This window comes from Nycticebus coucang, chromosome 13, assembly GCF_027406575.1.
Source record: "Nycticebus coucang isolate mNycCou1 chromosome 13, mNycCou1.pri, whole genome shotgun sequence".
NCBI lineage: Eukaryota > Metazoa > Chordata > Mammalia > Primates > Lorisidae > Nycticebus > Nycticebus coucang.
Window position 1 is genome coordinate 9257851 of NC_069792.1, and position 21158 is coordinate 9279008.

At 36.5% G+C, this 21158-nt stretch overlaps 1 protein-coding gene across 2 annotated transcripts in view; it reads left to right on the forward strand.

The window, feature by feature from the left end:
- Nucleotides 1-20950, forward strand: part of UBXN2B (UBX domain protein 2B) — a 35531-nt gene extending 14581 nt beyond the window's left edge. Inside the window, exons 3-8 of one of the 2 annotated variants that reach the window (XM_053559404.1) lie at nt 7525-7675; nt 10865-10948; nt 12037-12146; nt 14749-14886; nt 17071-17232; nt 18220-20950. In XM_053559404.1, coding sequence (XP_053415379.1) covers nt 7525-7675; nt 10865-10948; nt 12037-12146; nt 14749-14886; nt 17071-17232; nt 18220-18382 — 808 coding nt within the window. In that variant the 3' untranslated portion in view covers nt 18383-20950. Of the gene's footprint in view, nt 1-7524; nt 7676-10864; nt 10949-12036; nt 12147-12500; nt 12592-14748; nt 14887-17070; nt 17233-18219 lie in introns of those variants that run through there. The other variant, XM_053559405.1, reaches the window with a different exon arrangement.
- The last annotated feature ends 208 nt before the right edge of the window (nt 20951-21158 follow it).

Here is a 21158-nt window from a genome sequence, read left to right on the forward strand (position 1 = left end):
GAGGTACATAACCTACAGAAAACCCCTCAGAATAGCATAATGCCGTTTTAAAAGACTCATCCACAAAAGTTTACTTATCACAAACAGAACTTAGAAAATGTCCTCCACCGTCGTTATATAGAAGTATTGTTTGGAGAATTAAATGAGATAAAGTATATAAGATGCCTAGCACAGAGTTGGTACTTAAGTGGGCCTTAAAAGATTATTAGGATTTAAATAAGCACAGAAAATAGGAACAAAACTTCAGGGAACAAAGAAGCACAGAGAAGAAGATAATCAAATTGACCAGAGGAATCAGAAAAGGAACGTTAGTAGTTTGGTGACGAGTAAGGTTGGGGGGGTGAGGGTGGAGCCAGGAAGGGCTGTCCTGCAGGGCCCCATGCTCAGAAGAGCCCCATTCTTGGTTTACTGCTTTGTTGTTGCCATCTTGAAAGTCTTAATAAATTTTGAGCAAGGGGACTTAAAACATTTTCATTTTGCATTGGATCCCCCAAATTACGTAGCCAGACATACACACAACCTTGAAAGCCAAAAAGACAAATTACGTCTGTGTAGGAGGTAGTGGAAAGCCAATATCTGTTTTATTGTAAATCCAATGATAAAACTACCATACAGTGTTCAAATCTTCAACTCTAGAAATGCACACACCTCAGTTATAATTTTTTCTCTCTTTTCAATAAGGTTTTAACAGCAGTTAAGTCATTGAGACTCCTGTTTTAGTTTTCTCACTTGTAAAATGGGAATAATACCATTGTTATGAGGATCAAATAAACACGTTATCATTCCTTGATAAATGTTAGCTAATATTACATTCTTTTAGGAAAGTAGGAATGGCAATATTATATAAAATTATAGCAGAGCGTGATGACTCACACCTGTAATCCCAGCACTTCAGGAGATCAAAGTGGGAGGATTGCTTGAGGCTAGGTGTTCAAGACCAGCCTGGACAGAGACAGCGAGTCACCTGTCTCTACAAAAGATAAAACTGTAGTCCTAGCTGCTTGGGACTGAGGTATGAGGATCACTTGAGCCCAAGCGTCTGAGACCACGTAGTAAACTATGGTTGTCTATTCCACAACAAAGCAAGACTCTGTCTAAAAAAAAAGAAAAAGAAAAAAAAATGGTGATAGGAAGAACAGGATAAGGAAGCAAAGAAATCAAAATGAAAACAGTTATGGTAATCTAAGGAGTGAAGTAATAAAATTTTGGATTCCAGTGATGGTAAACGAATGTAGGAGAAAGTATGATATTGATGTAGGATACTTTCAAGGTATTTGTTATTGAAACTTGATGGCATGGCGTGTAGGGAGTAAGTAAATGGGAAAGAGAGAAGACTCAGAGTTCTCAATCTGGGATACAGGCAAAAATGTGATTAAGGAAGGGTTTATATGTGGAACATAGGCTTAGTTTGGAATCGGTATAGTTGATTTAAGTAGAACTAATAGGTGCTTTTAAATACAGCACTGGACCATAAGTATGAGGGTGGTGGAAACACACAGTTGAGAATCGTCTGTATGTTATCTTTGGTAGTGGATAAATATTTTGATGATCAAATGAGTTTAAATAGAGACCGAGAGTCAAAGACGTAGGCATTCTTAGTTATGCACATGAAGGAAAAGAAAACTCAGTAAAATAGAAGGTGAGCTTTTGGTTCCCATTGGGCAAAAAAACAGCACTGTGGTATCATCCAAGTCCAAAGAGACAGAGCCCAGATATGAAGTGAGGAACAGGACAAGGGTAGGTTTAAAAGTATCAAATGTTTCAGAAAGTAGTAATATAATAACTGAGAAGAGTCTTTTGGGGTCAATGATAAGAATGTAACTCAGAACCTTTGAATAAAATAGTGTTAGTGGCAAACAGGGAGCAAAACTCTTACTGCACAGAGGAGTGCGTGAGAAGTACAGGCCCCAGGCCTAGATGATACGTGTAAGGTCTGGTCGTCATTGGGAGTTGAAGAGACTAGCAAAGAAGAATGTAGTCTTCAATAATTCATATTTATTTTCAATTGTTTAAAAATGATCTGTTATTCTTAATATTGCCTCTCTGAGTTAAATATAAATTGAAGTCAGTGGAAAGACCTGTACTTAATGGAGGGGATACAGTAATTATATCATTATTGAACTGAAGTATTAATAGAAAGTTAAAATCTGTTTTTGAAAATTTTACTGTTGGGCGGCGCCTGTGGCTCAAGGAGTAGGGCGCCGGTCCCATATGCCAGAGGTGGCGGGTTCAAACCCAGCCCTGGCCAAAAAAAAACCAAAAAAAAAAAAAAAAGAAAATTTTACTGTTATTAAAAAAAACTTGATCATTTAAGCATCAACTCTTTCAGAAGCTTAAGAAGACCAGAAGGAAGCCCAGGTAAAAATGAAAATACAAGTTTTAAAATAATTTATGACTATATCACATGCTTTAATTTTGTCTATATTTTTATTTGAATGAAAGTATCAATATTTCCTTTTTCATAAATTCATTGATTAAACAGCCTATATCAGTCATATCTCCATTAAGGATTAATTTATTCAGCAATTTCAGCTGTGTGAGGTATTCTAGGAACATAAAATGTGATGATCTTTGACTTCACGGCCTTTAAAATCTAACAGGGAAGCTGTATGAGAGAAATAAACAGGTAATAGATATAAAACAATTCTGTTTGTACCACATAGTGTTTATGCCTTTAACTTTGCTTGCCATTAATATTACTACTAAGTTTATTTTAAATGTTTTGGTTTTCTTTTATTATCTAGAAATGGTAAAAGTATTATAATTTATATATTAGAGTCTAATAACTAAAGAGTATATAATATAATCTCTTGGGTAGCATTTAAAAGAAAAATAAAATAATGTATAACAAAGGAAACAAAATAGTAGTTATTTGACTAATTTCAATAGAAGACAAGAAAGAAGAAAACAGAGATGTAAAGCATAATAAGATTATGAATATGTATTCGAACATACCATAAATACAAATGGTCTAGATCAGCAGTTCTCAACCTGTGGGTCACGGACCAATGAAAATACATCCTGCATATCAGATATTTACATTACGATCCATAACAGTAGCAAAATTACAGTTATGAAGTAGCAACGAAAATAATTTTATGGTTGGGGGTCACCACAACATGGGGAACTGTATTAAAGGGTCGCGGCATTAGGAAGGTTGAGGACCAGTGGCCTAGATAATCTGTTTAAAGGACAGATTGGCAGGTTGAAGAAAAATAACAACTCTGTGTGGCTTCAGAAAGGTAAATGTTTAAATATAAGGCATAGAGAAAGTGAAAAGGAGCTGCGCTATACAAATATAAAGCAAATGGAAGGTTGTACAGCTGTGCTAATGTCAGATCAGACAGCCCTGAGGTATGAAGCGCCACCGAAGTCAAAGAGGAGACATTTCATAGTCATGAAATGTCAGTTCATCCAGAAGACAGAAGGACCCAAAATTTTGTTACCTGGCTTAAAATATATAAAGTGAAAATCATAATACTCATAATTTTAGAAAACACAGCAAACTGAATAAAGACAATAAAGAGATCAAATTAATCTGATTTTAAAGTATTTACAGAAAACTTGTCAAAATCACAGTTAGCAGTAAAATAGTGAAAGATTTCTTTTTGGAGTTGGGAATATATCAGAAATAACCCCATCACCATTTTTATTCCGTCTCTACTGAAGGTTTTAGTGAGCAGAATAAGGTAAGAAAAACAAAAGTAGATAGACTGAAAAGAAAGAAACAAAATGCCCTATTTGCAATGACTTGGTTGCATACAGAAGATTTTTTAGTCAAACCTTATTTCTATTGCGTTTAGCAAGATCTTTGATTCTAAATATAAGATCAATATTCACAAATCAATTTTATTTCTATGTACAGGTAAAAATATTAGGTTACATTTTTAAAATATAGCATTTATATTCAAAAATATTAAATGCCTGGGAATAAATCTTACCAAAAACTGAAAAACTAGTACCAGAACAGTATCACACATTATTAACAGAAGACCCAAAGGCAGGGTGAAATAGAATTGGAAGATTTAATATTAGAAACATGTTCATTCTCCCCAGTTGGAGCATAATGGGGAAGAGTTGCATGCAACTGATAAGTTCTAAAAGTTTTAGGGAAAAAAATGCAAAGGGTCAAGAATAACTACACACGTGTATGTTTTGATCTGACTTATCCTGATTGAATGTAAGTAAGTGCCATAAAGAGAAGTACTTTTTGTTTTAATCCTGTATCCGTGGTACCTAGAACAGTGCCTGGCATATAGCCAGCACTCGACATGTATTTGTTGAATGAAAAATATGAATATGTTTGTTAGCCATTCATCTGTCTTCTTTCGAGAAGGTTCTGTTCATGTCTGTTGCCCAGTGATTATATATGGAATTGTTGGCTTTTTTTTTTTGATACAGAGCCTCAAGCTGTTGCCCTGGGTAGAGTGCTGTGCATTATAGCTCACAACAACTTCCAACTCCTGGACTTAAGCAATTCTCTTGCCTCAGTCTCCAAATAGCTGGAACTGCAGGTGCCCCCAACAATGCCTGGCTATTTTATGGTTGTAGTTGTCATTGTTGTTTGGCACGCCTGGGCTGGATTCGAACCCGCCAGCTCTGGTGTATGTGGCTAGCGCCTTAGCTGCTTGAGCTACGAGCACTGAGCTGGCTCTTTTTTTTTTTTTTGATTAATTTGAATTTTGTGTAGATCCTAGTTACCAAACTTTTGTCCAGTTCATAATGTGCAAATATCTTTTCCCATTCTGAAGGTTGTCTTTTTGCTTTCTCCTTAGCTGTGAAGAAGCTTTTCAGTTAATTAAATCTCATTTGTTTGTTTTTGTTGCTCTTGCCCCAGAAGTCTTCATAAAATCTTTCGCAGGCTGATTATCTTAATGTGTTTTCCCCACACTTTCTTTGAAGATTTTTATTGTTTCATGACTTAGATTTAAATCTTTTATCCATCTTGAATCAATTTTTGTAAGTGGTGAGAGATGCGGGTCCAGTTTCAGTTTCTTACAACTGGTATCCAGTTCTCCCAGCACCGTTTATTGAATAGAAATTCTTTTCCCCAGTGTATGTTCTTGTTTGGTTTATCAACAATCAGATGGCTGTAAGATGTTAGTTTCCTCTCATGGTTTTCTGTTCGGTTCCAAATGTCAGTGTGTCTATTTTTGTGCCAGTACCATGCTGTTTTGATCACTATGGTAGCTCAATTTACAATCACCAAAATGTGGAAACAACCTAAATGCCCACCAACCCAGGAATGGATTAACAAGCTATGGTTATATGTATGTGATATGGTGTATATGTTTGGTATGGTATATGGTATATGTATATGGAATACTATTCAGCCATTAAAAAAGACGGAAACTTTACATCTTTTGTATTTACCTGGATTGAGGTAGAACACATTGTTCTTAGTAAAACATCACAAGAATGAAGAAGCAAGAATTCCATGTACTCAATTCTATGAAGCCAGTAGATGATCTAATACAGTGGGGGAGGGAGGGAATGAGGGAGCAGCAGGAGAGTAGAGGAGAGGGAGGGAGGGGGAATCACAGTGTATGGCACACCTCTTCAGGGCGGGACACATCTATAAAAGGGTCTTTTACAAATACAATCAATATAACCCAATTCTTTGTACCCTCAGTGAATCCCAAACAATAAGAAAAGGGGGGGGGTGCTGCTGGAAAAAACAAGCACATGCCCCCGTTTTACTTTAAAAAATAAAAATAAAGGAAAAAATTATTTTAAAAAATAAGTTTGAAAAAAGAAAGAAAGAAATGTAAATATAGTGATCAATATTGCCTTGCAAAAGTTGCTGAATTTGTGGGATTTGTAGTTGGTGAAGCCATCCCCAAGTATTTTAAAAATCAAAACTTGTTTTACTGGTTCTTGATAACTTCTTCCTTCTGCTAATTAAAGAGAATTTTATTCCTTTTCATTTACATTTAGTAAATTGTATCAGAATAGAGTATTACTTAAAGAATCAGTAAATATTGTTGGGTCCCCTCTCCCCCAAAAAAGATTAGTGAAAATATTCATAAAGAATTAAAGTTGAGGACTTACACTACTAGATCTAGAGATTTACTCTGAAACTACAATAGTTAAGAGAGTGAGGATTAACAGTGAAACCAGTGAACCGAAATAGAGAACTCAGAATCATAGAGAGCCACCTGACGTATGATAAAGATGGTAGTGGGGAAGAATTTCAGCACAGGATACTCAGATAAATGGGCATTTATAAGGGGAAAAATAATTCTTTGGCCTCTTCCTTTCTGCAAACGTCAATCCCATGTTTTAATGTGAAAATTAAAACAATAAAACTTCTAGAGGAAAATAGGGTATCTTCACGACCTTAGGGTGAGCAAAGACTTAAACTAGTAACAAAGACCATTAGTGTAAAGGAGCTACTAAATCATTGCCTGTGGCTGATGTTTCCAGTAAGGTCTTTCTCACCAAGATGGAGATGAAAAGGAGTGATTCTTTGCTTTGGGCGATTAGAGACCTGGACAGGGACCGAGGGAGATACAGCAGGAGGTGGCTGCAATAGGAATCTATACTGTGTTTTCCTGTATTTGTCATAGTTGCCCAAAATTATCTGCTATCAAGTTCTTCCTCTCTAACACTAATACTTCAAGAGCAGCGAGGGTGGTGTTGAGCCTTACCCATTACCCTGAATCCTCTGTTTAAGCTTGGGAGGAACTCTTCCACATGCTCCTTCTCTGGGAAAACTCAGGCTTCAGTCTACTTCTCCAGAGCGCTGGCAGGCTGGACTGCAGAGTCCAGTTAGTGGGGGTCAGGTGGTGTCCACTTGTCCAGGTAGCTTTTTTCCTTCTTTTATGGTGAAGTGAGAGCTGGCCTGCTCTTCCCTCTGTTCTGTTCAGTTTTGCATACAATAATTTGGAAGAAAGTCTCCACAGTGACCTCTCTTTCCTTGTGCTGATAAAATTTCCCCCATTCTTAGTTTCCAGTCATTTGATTTCGTGAGTCAGTTCAGTGTGAGTCTGGAAACTGGACTGCAGAGTCTGAATAGGAGCTTTGGCATCATACTGACAGTCTATGTTGATACGTTCTTAGTTATGTTTTCTGATATCATTGATTAAAAGAGATCATGGAAGATTTAAAAAGTAGGATACTAACCTTATGTAAGGGAAACTTTTATGTTCCATAGGACCATTTATGAAGTTGGAATCCGAGCAGAAATTAGTTATTGAAAATAATTGTCTAAATGACCTGCTTTTTAACCAATGCAGGGAGTTATGATAGAGTAGGTTTCTTTTCAATCCAAAAATCTTTGAAGAATAGATCATCGATGTGCAGTTTAGAGCTAAATATTTAAACTGTCTAAACCTAGAGGTCTCCTCACTAACTAGGTCTCTACTGAATGTGGGCTTTCTTGGGGGCAAGGGACTAGCTTATTTCCAACAGAAGTCACAACAATGTCTCTTTCTAAATAAGAATTATTAGACTGTAGCTTTTTACTTTAATGTAGCTTGTCTGTTAGTCTATATTTTTATTTATGAACAATTATGTTTAAAGGTTTTATTCAAGTGAAAATGAATACAGTGGATTACATATAGTTCGACCTTCAACTGGGAGAATTGTGAATGAACTTTTTAAAGAGGCAAGGGAACATGGGGCTGTTCCTCTGAATGAAGCCACAAGAGCTTCAGGTGATGACAAATCTAAGGTCAGTATTCAATTTTAAAAACACAATATTCATTTATTTTATTTCCTCTATTGTTTTGTATATTTGCAGGCATTTTTCTGACTATATGTTTCTTTAAATATTTATTTCATTTTTGTAAGATTATAATCTTTCTGTTAATGATTCAAAGTTGAGGCAATTTCTTACATTTCTATGCAATTTTTAATTTTGAAATAATTATCAATTCAGAGGCATTTGCAAAAAGAATATAGGCAGGTCCCATGTCCCTTTCACCCAGTTTCCCCAAAGGGGTACACCTGACATGATTATAGTGTAATATCAAAGCCAGGAATTTGACATGAGTACAACGCGTGTGTACAGTTTTATGTCGTTTTATCCCGTGTATAGATCTGTATAATCACCCACTCAGTTGCAGTGCTCTTCTGTCATCACAGAGCTTTCCTTAGCCCTTACACTCACACCTTGCTCCCTTCCTCTCCTTCGGTTTCTGTTGAAAATGTGTTATACAAATGGGATCATACAATGTAGAACATGGGGGGAGTAACTTTTTCCACTCGGCATAATGATCCATCAAAGTTATTACATGTGTTAATACTTTATTCCTTTTTAATTCCTGAGTAGCATTTCATGGTATGGATATTCCACAGTTTATTTTACTATTTATTTACTTAGGAACATTTTAGTTTTTTCTAGTTTTTGACTATTAAAGCTGCTGTGAGCAATTGTGTACAGGCCTTTTATTACTTATTCATGAGTCACTACGAAAATTTTCAGACTCACTGTGTGATAGCCCATTATTTCACTTCACCAAGATTCAATCGACAATGTCCTTTCTGATTCAACCTGTGCAAGTTTCACCTTGCTCAGCTTACTGGTGTTCCTAGGAGGACTTCATTTTTTTTCCAGTTGATTTTCATATTTCTTTATTTTTGTGTATCTCAAAATTTTCATGACTCATGTAACTTTCAATTTCTCTGGGATAAATGCCTAGGAGTGCAATTCCTGGGTCATATATTAAGTGCACGTTTGGGTTTTTTGGGGTTTTTTTGTAGAGACAGAGCCTCATTTTATGACCCTTGGTAGAGGGCCATGGCATCACACAGCTCACAGCAACCTCCAGCTCCTGGGCTTAAGCGATTCTCTTGCCTCAGCCTCCCGAGTAGCTGGGACTACAGGTGCCCACCACAGCACCCGGCTATTTTTTTGTTGCAGTTTGGCTGGGGCTGGGTTTGAACCCGCCACCCTCAGGATATGGGGCCAGAGCCCTACTCACTGAGCCACAGGCGCCGCCCGCAGGTTTGGGCTTTTAAGAAACAACCAGGCTGTTTTCCAGAGTGGTTGTACCATTTAGTGTTCTCACAGTGTATGAGAGAGCCAGTTTCTTTACAGCCTTGCCACATTTGGTATTGTCATTTTTAATTTCTGCCATTTTGATAGGTGTGTAGTGATAATACACTGTGGTTCTAATTTGCATTTCCTTTAGACTAACAGTGTTAATATGCATTTTCCTAATGGCTAGTAATGTTGAGCATCTTTTCATGTGCTTTTTTGCTAATACTTTTATTATAATGTTTCTTCATAACTTTTGCCTATTTTCTAATTAGATTTTTTACCTTGTTAACTTTGAGTTTTGAGGATTCTTTGTGTATTTTAATAGGTTTGAGTCCTTTGTCAGATACATGAAAAATTTTTTTTTACAAGTATTTTCTCCCAGACTTTAATTTATATTTTTATCCCTTTAACAGGGTCTTTCACAGAGCAAAAGCTTTAAATTTTGATAACATCCAATATTTTTTTCAGGTTTAGGCTTTTGGTGTCTTGTCTAAGAACTTTTCACCTAACTGTAGGTGCCAAAGATTTTCTCATTATGTTACGTAGAAAAGTTTTACAGATTTACATTTTACTTTTAAACCTTTCATCTATTTTGCGTTGATTTTATAAAAGGTGTGAGGCTTACATCTATGTTCCTTTTTTTTTTTCTACGATGCCCTGTCACTCCAGCATCGCTTACTGAAAGGATCTCCTTCCTTCTGTTGAATTACCTTTGTACCTTTCTGATTTCTGTAAACATCTTACAGAGTTTTTATAACTTTATCAGCTGACATAGTATTAGTATATTGAATAAGAATGCAGTGTCTTTTCTAGTATAGTTGTGTATTTCTCACCCTGGAATTTTCCCCTCAAAGTCAGTTGGGAACGTTTGGTAAACTTCCCCGTGACCTCAGGTCTTGTGCGTCAGTAGATGTGAGGTGTGCTTACATGTGTGTCTCGCGAAAATGCCTCTCTGATAATTTTAACTTCCACTGTTAAGAACCAGTGACTGTTCAAATGAAACTGAAATTTTAGTTTACATTTCATTATTTGTCAGCAGCTTGAAATTCTCTTTTCGTCAAGTCTTAAGGTGATTTTGTGTCTTACAGATTCTCTAATTTTGTAAGAAAATTGTGGAATTGGTATGATTCATTCTATGGAGAAGAAAGCAATGTAATAACTAAAAACTCATTTATGATACAAATGGTGATTAGAAGGAATAGCATTTTTACCTCATAAACTATCCCGCCTGAAGAATAGAAGACCTTGTGATGGGTATAGCAAAATAAAAAGTGCAATCATAGCTGATTTGTCGCAGTTGAACAAAAGCAGCTTAAATAAGTTAAAAACAGCTCAAATAAGTTTTAAAAAACTAGAGCTTTTCTTTAGGGTCATTTATGCACATTTATAAAATTTTTCTTTTGTGGCGTATGGTTTAGTCATCGTAATTTTTATCGTAACACTTCTTATAAAAGGTTAAAGTTAGTTTTTTCTTAATTTGTCTCTCCTGAAGGTATATTCAGAGGGTACAAAAAAAATGAATGTATATTTTAAGACAGGAAAAAACTGTATTAAATTTGTAATACTCAACTCACATTTAACTTACACAATTATAAAAGGTGCTCAATGTGTTATTATATCTTAAGTATTACAATTTGAATACAGTTTTTTCCTGTCTTAAAATGTGCATACGTGTTTTTGGTACCTTCTGTATTTCAGTCTGTAAATGCATCTCTTCATTTAAGGTTGACCTTTATTTCAGCTTCAGAGTCACTAATGTTTTTATGGAGAGAAACATGATTTCTATCTTGAGTACACTTCTCTATAACTTAAGACCTTCATTCTAATATTTATAAAATTTTCCAGCTCAATATTTAATTCACTTGTCATGTATTTTAGTCATTTACAGGTGGAGGATACAGATTGGGTAATTCCTTTTGTAAGCGGTCTGAATATATCTATGGAGAAAATCAGCTGCAAGATGTAAGTACAATAACCAAAATGAGAAAAGTACAAATGTTTGCCTCTGTTTACTACTATTTGTTTTAAAATTAAAAATTGATATTATAAATACATTTTTGTTACTTTATTTAAAGTATAAGAAATTGAACTTACACACATACTATAATTATTATCATCAGTGGTATATTGTCACCACATAAAATGAGCTGTGTTATAAACAGATTATACCTAAAGTAACTCCTTGTTTCATTTGAAATTTTGGAATTTTCATTTCATTTTAAACATCAATATTTTCTTGGAAATTCAGTCTTGCCACGTTCTGTATGAAGAAGAGTGTGGGTGCAAAGGCAGGAGAGGGTGAGGCAGTGGGGCACATCTGGAGTTCCTCTTCTCGTTACTTTCATGTTTTGTTTGTTTTTTGTTTTTCGTTTTTGTTTTTATTTTTTTTTATTGTTGGGGATTCATGGAGGGTACAATAAGCCAGGTTACACTGATTGCAATTGTTAGGTAAAGTCCCTCTTGCAATCATGTCTTGCCCCCATAAAGTGTGACACACACCAAGGCCCCACCCCCCTCCCTCCGTCCCTCTTTCTGCTTCCCCCCCATGACCTTAATTGTCATTAATTGTCCTCATATCAAAATTGAGTACATAGGATTCATGCTTCTCCATTCTTGTGATGCTTTACTAAGAATAATGTCTTCCACGTCCATCCAGGTTAATATGAAGGATGTAAAGTCTCCATTTTTTTTAATGGCTGAATAGTATTCCATGGTATACATATACCACAGCTTGTTAATCCATTCCTGGGTTGGTGGGCATTTAGGCTGTTTCCACATTTTTTTAATGAAACGTCAGTACTTTACTTCCAGGCTGGGCTCTAGCTGTGGGACCTGTGGGGTTGGCTATCTTTGCTGATTTGTTAAGCTAAATAAAAATTTGCTAAGAAAGCGTGATTTCTTGTATGTCTTTGTACACAAAAGAATAGCATAAATAATTCCCTATTTTAAATTAATTAAAAGGTTTAATATGTTATGAGATATCATATTTGAAACTTAAAATCCTTTGAGGGAGATATATTCTTTTATATATTTTTTTCTACACCCAAAAGGTTCAGATTTTGCTTAAACTGTGGAGCAATGGTTTCAGTTTAGATGATGGAGAATTGAGACCTTACAGTGACCCAACAAATGCTCAATTTCTGGAATCTGTTAAAAGAGGGTAAGCCGTATTGTGTTCTATTTGTTACTCAGAGTAGGACCTTGTTTCTCTTTTCTTTTCTTTTTTAAACAGACTGCTAATCAGTAGTCTGTTTTCAGGAATTGGTTTCTGGGGTACATTATATTAAGTGGTTACTCGGGGTGTGGATATTCTTGAGTATGTAAAGGATACACTGATCTGTAAGTCACTGGTTCTTAACTTTGTGGGGCAGAGGTATTGAACATTGGCCCATTTTAAAATCTGATGAAACTATGGACCCATTTCCAAGAAGAAACCTCTTAATGTGATGATCAGTGAATTTATTAGCATGTAGCTGCCCGTCCACTGAGCCCCTGTCCTGCTTACTGTTGACAGGGTGACTCAAAATGCATGTATGCCTGAAATTCAGCAGCTCATGTTAGAAATCTTTTAAAGTCGCGTTACTACTGGCAGAAGATTTCAAAAGGTTAGTTTGAAGTTATAATTTGTGAAAGTAAACCAGATATTCAATACTCTGACCCATTCAAAGAACATTATAACTTATCAGCTTTTCTTGGTAAAGGAAGAAAAATCAAGTGATTTTGCTATGGAAATAAAAGGCTTTCTACATTACAACCTCAGTAGCTAACACTGGGGTTATTCCTAAGTGGAAATGCCACTAAAGACATAAGGTTGATCATAAACTGGGAGATTAGTAGCAGGAAAGGACCAGAGTAGGGGGTTATACTTCAAAAGAATTGAAGGCAGAGCTTTTCTAATTGATGAAACGGGTTCAGGGAGAGTGGCTGAGTGGAGTGTGTGTTAAATTCATTGGAGTCAAAGTAGCCAAGGAACTCTGAAGGGAAGGTATTTTAGAACACTAATCAATTAGTATCAATTTTGAATTTAAATTCTATACAGATAAAGGCAAGAAATGCTATAAGCATTCAAAAAGGCAGGAAGCTGTCCGAGGAGGCAGTGTATGGTAGTGGCAAATAGAAGATACAGTTTTAAGTGAACGCTGTGGACTTGGAGACCTGCAGCATCTCCCCCTGGGAAGCCTGGGAGTGGGTGTGCTGGGGGTTATACATCTGCTAAGTGAAGACCAATGTAACTTGAACTTGATGCTAATTTCAAGATCGTGAAAGAAAACATTGATGATGAATGTAAGATTATATAAAATGTAAGATTAAAAACTGAATGATAGGCTCGGCGCCCTAGCTCAGTGGTGATGGCAGGTTAGAATCTTGCCAGGCCTGCTAAACAACAATGGCAACTGCAACAACAACAACAACAAAATAGCCGGGCGTTGTGGCGGGCGCCTGTAGTCCCAGCTACTTGGCAGGCTGAGGCAAGAGAATCGCTTAAGCCCAAGAGCTTGAGGTTGCTGTGAGCTGTTGTGACACCTTGGCATCCTACTGAGGGCGACATAGTGAGACTCTGTCTCAAAAAAAAAAAAAAAAACCTAATTGATTTAACTTACTGTGAAATGAAAATATCCATAAACTTCATAGGCTGATGTTTAAACAGACATAGCACATTAAAAGGATTTTTAAATTTGAGCCCTGTCATATCCTTAAGTACAAATCATAATTAAGAGGAGTTTTAGAAAAGATGCCATGAACAAAACAAATGATGTCAGATAGTAGTTCTCTACTGTGTAAGAGCCCTTTTTTATAGTGTTTTGTAACACCATCTGTACTGTCCTCAAAGAAGAATCCATAGATGGTATCTACCTATACACACTGTTTCCCAAAATACTGATACGGTATTCTATCTTAAATATATTAAAGAAATAAGGGAAAGTAATTTATCATAAAATGATACCTATTTTATTTGATAAATACTTGGGTCTGACCACACGAACAGACATAAGTAGGCAGATAATTTGCACCTGTATACAATCTGGCACCTCTCACATAAAAATGGTATAAAAACAGTGATGAAGTGGGTGGAGCTGTCAGTTTAATTACTACAAGTGGCACTGCATTAATGGAGTTGATAAAGTTCCAAAGTGTGGTCTTCTCTGAGTTCACATTGATGGTGCATTTCTGAAAATATCAAAATATATTAATACAGCAGCCCCCAGAATGTGGATTGCTTATTTGTAAGAGAGAGTTAGGCTTCAGGCTCAGATATTATAAACAGTGTTGTCATCCACGTGACTTCTCTGGAGCCCACGACCAGCCTTCATTCTGGGAGTGGAATCCCCTGGCGCAGGGCCTCTCTGATCCTCCGAATGACAGCAGGTTCTCAGGAATCCCCCAGCAATCAATTTTCAGGAATTTCTCCAGGCAGTTTAGAAATAAATATCCATATTAACCGTTCACCCTCACAGGAGTTGTCTAGGGCTAATTTCCCCGTAAACTACTATCTTACAATTCAGTTTTTTAAAAGTCAGAGGCACTCCAAGATGACTGACAACCAAAGCATTCCTACCTTGGAAACCACTGAGAAATAATGGATGGCAACTTAAAGGAAGATCTTCAAGGACTAATCAGTCATCATGGGAATTTTTATATGTTATAATTTAAGCAAAAAATGCTATTTCCCAGTGTAGCTCATGACTCGATTCCAATAATCTCAACAGTATAGTTTAATTGTTTTTAAACTTAATTAAAACATTTTTCTCCTCTTTTTAAAGAGAGATTCCCCTGGAGCTTCAGCGGCTGGTCCATGGTGGGCACGTGAATTTGGACATGGAGGATCATCAGGACCAAGAATACGTAAAGCCCAGGCTGAGGTTCAAGGCTTTCAGTGGAGAAGGGCAGAAACTGGGAAGGTAAAATCCTCAAGTGAGAAAAGCATTTATCTTTGCTCAACATGAATTTTCTTTGAGAATAAAAAAAGCAAAATGACCTGTGAAGTATTATAAAAACTGAAATGTGAATAATGAAGACCTTGCTGGTGGAATTAGGTATGAAAATCTGATAATAATCTCAGTAGCTGATACTTTCCTGGCCATTACCGTGATCCCAGCAGTCTGAGCATTTCTGCACATCATCTCACTTCAGCTCCGCAGCTCTAATGTAGATAGTGTGTTGTTCCCGCGCTGTGCAGATGCAGGTGCCCAGGGTGACTGAGGGTCCCTGGGGATCCCACCACCACCATGCCTTATGACTCTTTCAGATTACCTGTGGACCCAAATGTTGATAAACAAATATTACATATTCTTTAAAAAAGTGAAGAATTGCATAGAACACTTTACATTAAAGATACACTTTAAGAAACAAAATTAAAATTTTAAAAGTTAACATTTATGTAGAAAGTAACTTTCTAAAATGGCTCATTTCTCAAGAGTTCTAGACAGCTGTTTACTGAACAGAGAAATAAAAAGAATTAAGTAAAACAAAAATGTAAATAATCCATTTTCCATAAAAGCAGTCTAATTATAAACAGAACATTACATAGATGGAAGCTAACTTAATTTTTATTGTGATTCACAATTATGGGACAAACCTAAATGCAGTAAAAATATTACCCACTATCCTCATATAACAGAAGCAAGCAAATCACAGGAGTAGAACCGCAACTTTATAATTGTAGTTCCAACTGTATCACCGAATAAAAATTAAATTGGTAAGCTGAAGTAGAGTCGACAAGTAAAAGACCTAGAAAATCACGGCATCATTTTCGATAAGCATTTTCTGTAGGCTTTTGAGCTGCTGTAAACAATGATAAAAATCATGATTTGAAGCAGATACTCTGCTTAAGAACAGTGACTGCCTGTTCATCATGTTGTTCAGTACAGAAGATTGTGCTGGCCACTCACACCCATCTGAGGTTTGACCTTGTCTTAGTCCTTGAATCCTTGAGGGCTTTCTTGTCTAAAAGCCTAACAGTCCCTTCCTTCCCTGCTTTTCCTTATTATTATTTTTTTTGATCTCAGCTCTTCAGCAGCCCCTTGCCTGACTGCAGCCCTTGGTTCTCTGCCTCTGTGCTGCCCAGATTCATCTGCTCAGGAGGCTGAGGTGGGAGGATCACTTGAGCCCAGGAGTTCAGTGCTACCGTGACCTGTGATCACACCACCGTACTCTGCCCTGGGCAACAGAGAGAGATCCCACCACTTAAATAAACAGAGAAAAAGAGAGAGGGAGAAAAGGGAGGGAGAGAAGAAGAGAGGAAGGAAGGAAGAATAAATGGATGGATTTTGGCTAAATTTGTTTCATCTTTTAACCAAAAGAGCACTCTATTTTTAACACTCACTTTTGTGTATAATGACTGATCGGTCATCCTAGTAGTGTTAGAAGGTACAAAGAAAGCAATGCTAAGGTCATTAGTAATCCAAGTCAAATGGTAAAGTGTTCTATCAGATAAGCTTCATTATAAATTCATCACATGAGTGAAATTGTTTCCTCACCAATAACTTAAAAGTTATTTCTCTTTTGTAAAGCAGTAACTAAAACCACATTTTTAAAGTAACATTAACCCAATTGAAATTAAGTGAATAGTTTAGATAATATGTGCAAAATGGCAGGTACCTTTTGAAACACCGTTTGGGACATTCTGTGAAGGACTTACTGATCTAATATACCTTCATAACATAGTATTGTTTCTCTCATTTTATAAATGATAGAGCTGGGATAAGAGTTATGAACTCACTCAAGGTTGCACAATTGACATAGCTGGGATTTGAAAGCAAGTCTGTCTGCGTAGTCATTCTTCAACACTAATTCAGAGTTGCTCAGATTTCTAGCTAAAGAAACTGCTGTACTAAATCATCTGCTGAGATTTCAAAGAAATAAAGAGTATAAAGTTAGGCTTTTGAATCAGAATCATAGAAACCCAAACAATTTTTATGTAATGAAAGAGATGAATAGAAGTATAGGAAACTCAACTGAAGCCATGTTCTTACCAGTCCAAAAGTCATCTGAGGGCTCACTTGAGAATCAGCTGTAGGGCTTCATTTGTCCTGAGTCTCTTGTGCTCAGATCTGTGATCTAATTCCTTGATTCTTCTCTCATAGCCTTACGCCTGAAATAGTGAGCACACCTTCCTCCCCAGAAGAGGAGGATAAATCAATATTTAATGCCGTTGTTCTCATTGATGATTCAGTGCCAACAACAAAAATTCAAATCCGGTTAGCAGATGGATGTCGTTTGATTCAAAGATTTAATAGTACACACAGGTAAGTTTCTTTACCAGCTAAGTGTCTAGTTCGCTGTCATATGCCAAGTTTCTTATCATAGTAAAATTTATATGAGCTGAGTAATAAAGAATATGATACTCTTTACATTTACTTCAGAGTTTTTCACAGAGGGAAAATCTTTAAAAGGATAATAACTGTATATAAGAAATGAGATACATGATATTCAGATAATCTCTGCAGGGACGTCCAACTTGTGGGCCACATGCAGATTGAGTGAGGACTTTCTTTGCTTATCTGCGGTGGTGGTGGAGAGCAGGAAAATTATGCACAAACCTTTTTTTTTTTCTTGTGCTCATCGTCTTTTGATAGTGTTTGTGTATTCAATGTGTGGACCAAGACAATTCTTCTTTCATTGTAGTGGAGAGAGGCCAAACGATTGGACACCCCAGAAAACTTATGTGTTCTTGTTGAGTTCTACAAGAATGACCCTTTAACATTTATTTATACTTAGACTTTGTCGTGCTTTTATTATTTGTATTTGTTCATTGAATAAGACCCTAAAGGTTATATTTATGATCTTAATTGAGTTACTATTTATGTGTAACAGTAATTTTTAAAAATCATCCTCGTGACTTAACACTTTCACAGTTTTACACTCACCTTGCCATGTGCCAGTTACAGTACCTTTCCAAGGGGTCACATGCTGCTAACATTTTATACTCTGGGAGAAGTAGGACCTGCACTTCCATTTACAGCAACACGATTACCCTTATTTTATGTATTAAACAATCACCTGAGATTGTTTCTATTTTATACTAAATGTTGGGTACACTCCAAAGTTGTTAATTATGTTTTACCTTAAAGCTAAGTTAAATTCTTCCATTGACATAATGTATATTAAAGAAAGTTGCAACACTTTTAAATAAGGGTTAAATTGAGTGTTTTTTATTATGATCTAATTTTAACTAAACCTTATGTAAAAAGACAAGTTTTTTGTCTCACAAATTATTTTTCTTATTTCTTTAGGATCCTGGATGTCCGGAACTTTATTGTACAGTCCCGTCCTGAATTTGCAAATCTTGACTTTGTTCTTGTGACTTCCTTTCCAAATAAAGAGCTAACAGACGAAAGCTTAACACTACAGGAAGCAGATATTCTTAATACTGTGATACTTCAGCAACTAAAATAACGTTGCTCTTACATGCAATAGATAATGTGCCATATTTATAGGAAAATACTTCCAGTATCAAAAACAACCAGGTTATTTTTTATTGTTTTTACAGATAAATTTTGACCACCTACATTCCATGGCTTGTGGCCGCCTCCTTCCATCTCAAAAGCCAGCACCCTGCATCTCTCAGACCCTTCTTCTGTGATCACCTCTCTCTGACAACAACCAGAAAAGGACTCCTGATTAAATTGGGCCCACTGCATAATCTAGGATTATCTCCCTATCTTAATATCTATAGTAGCATTAATCACCTCTGCCGAGTCCCTTTTGCCATTAGGGCCACATAGAGGTTTGAAGATCAGGACATGTACATTTTAGGGGGGACATCATTGTGCCTGACTACCACAGTCCACCCCGTCCCAAAGATTCATACCCAATAAAGGTGCTCAGAAATCTCAACCCATTATACGATCAACTCAAAGTTCAAAATCTTATCAGAAGTTCACCAACTCAAAAGTCTCAAATGTCATCATTTTAATCATACAAATTTAAGTGGGGGAGACAATCTGGGTATGATTCCTAGGGCATAATTCCTCTCTGTGGAGCTAGAAAACAAGTTATCTACTCCCAAATACGGCAGGACAAGCATAAAATAACTGTTCAAAAAGCAGAAAATGGAATGGAAAAAAAGAGCCACCAGCACTATTTTACAAATTCAGCCAGTCACACTCAGCTAGGTAGTAAGGCCTGGCATTGACTTCCTTGCCTCCTAACTCTGTTTTTTGGGCTTGTAACTCCATCTCAGAGTCATCCTGACGTTTTGCAGAGTAGGCACATGGTTGCAGCTAAGAAGTTTTATCAGCTTGTTTCTTTTTTCATTCCCTTTTACGCCTTGCAGTTAAAGATGGCAGTGTTCTGTGGGTCTAAATGTTGTCAAGGAACTGGTAAATTGCCTGTGTATGTCATGGGGATTCCTTCCATCCAGGAGGCTCTCCTATCTTTCCTGGATAATCATATCTCCATTTTTTATTATACTTTTTCTGAACTAGCTGGGAGAATCTATGATTCTTGTCCTTAGTCTCTTCAAGGAGCCTTTTGTGTGACTGAATTATCCGACCTTTTGATCTTTCTGAGGTATTGACAAAAGGTTGTGCAGCCATATCCTTGTCTGTTTCTGTAAAGCAGGCATTCTTGTCAGTGAATTTCTTAATTTTTAGTGTCTTTTACCATTTGAATAGGCTGAGAATTTCCCAAATCGTCAAGTCCTGTTGTCTTTATTTTTAACATTTTTTTCTTAGCTGTCTCTTTCACATTTTACTGTAATAAGGCAGGCTGTACCTTCCACCGTTTGCTCGGAACTATCCTCAGCTAAATATTAAGTTTATGACTTAGAAATTTTGCTTGCCACGCGCAGGGTACAATTCAGTTCAACTTTCTCTCACAGTTCAACAAGGGTCTCTTTCCTCCAGTTTTCCAATAATGCATTTCTCATTTTCTTATAAGCCTTCGACAGCTGAACCTTTAACGTTATTTCCACCGACAGTCTGTGGTGATCTAAGTCTTCTCTCGGCAGTTTTGGTATCCTCTGTCACGCTCCATCCAGCCCTCGCTGGCGCTCGCATTCCATGTTTCTGTGAACAGTCTGGCTGGGGTTTTTCTGTCATTCCGCCCTCAGACGTCTCCCAGCTTCTACCCAGTGCCACTTCCAGAGCCATTTCTAGGTATTTATTACAGCAACACCCTACTGCCAGGTATCTAGAAAAGTCTTGTTTACCTTCTCATGAATTTACCGACAGGACATTTGGACTCCACCTCTCTCTGGGGTCACTGGTTATTTCATAGAGGATTTTGAATATTGAGAATGCTGCTGGAACTACTAAGGATCAAAGTGTTGATCCAACCTCTTTGGAGAAGAATTTTTATCAGTGTCATAATAGAAAGATTATCCCTAGGTCTTCCCCTCAGGAAGCCCCTAGCATTTCCACTTATTGATAATTTGGATAATGTATAAAAGCTCCGATAGAAAGATTGCCGGGGAAAACTACCTTTTCATGGGGCAAAATCATCTTCCTAAAGAAATGATTTCTTGATAGAAATAAACATAGAAATAAACATTTTAAATAAAAGGGCATTGTCCTGTTTTGGATTAACAAAACAGGAAAAAAATTAACCAAACATAAAATTATTTGAAATTTTCTTGTTTTTATCAAGCAAATGGAGTGCCTACAGATGCACATGCAAAAACGACTGCCATTTTTGTATAGAATAGTCTTCCAAAATACAGATTTATGTACAAAAACAACTGCCAGTCTTGTATAGAATCATCTTCGGAAATAGATTTACATTAGAGAGAATCCCAAGAGGGAGACACAGTACTTTTGTACTTGCTACAGTGTTTTGCTTCATTGAGAGTCCTTTTCCTGAATTATTTTTACTACTGTAGTCACTATAACTGTTAAAACGTATAATTTATAATCATCTCAAAAAAGGTTGTTGCAGTCTGCAGTTAGACAACCATGTGTGAAGTCAGTCATTTTGCATGATGTACGTAATGAAGTTTGAAGTGTCTGCCAATAAAGAATGTTTTCACTAAAACTAATCGAAGCATTTGCAAAATTTCTTTAATTCGTACTTTTATTTGAGGGGCTGAATAAGATGATTTTAAACACAAGTAACATTTCCCGTGCTTTAATTTCCCTTGGTACGCATTTTTCTGGGGCCTAAAGGGCATCAAAGAAATGATAAGTTTCCCATTACTGTTTCTGTTTTTATTCTACCTTTATTATAAAGGTTC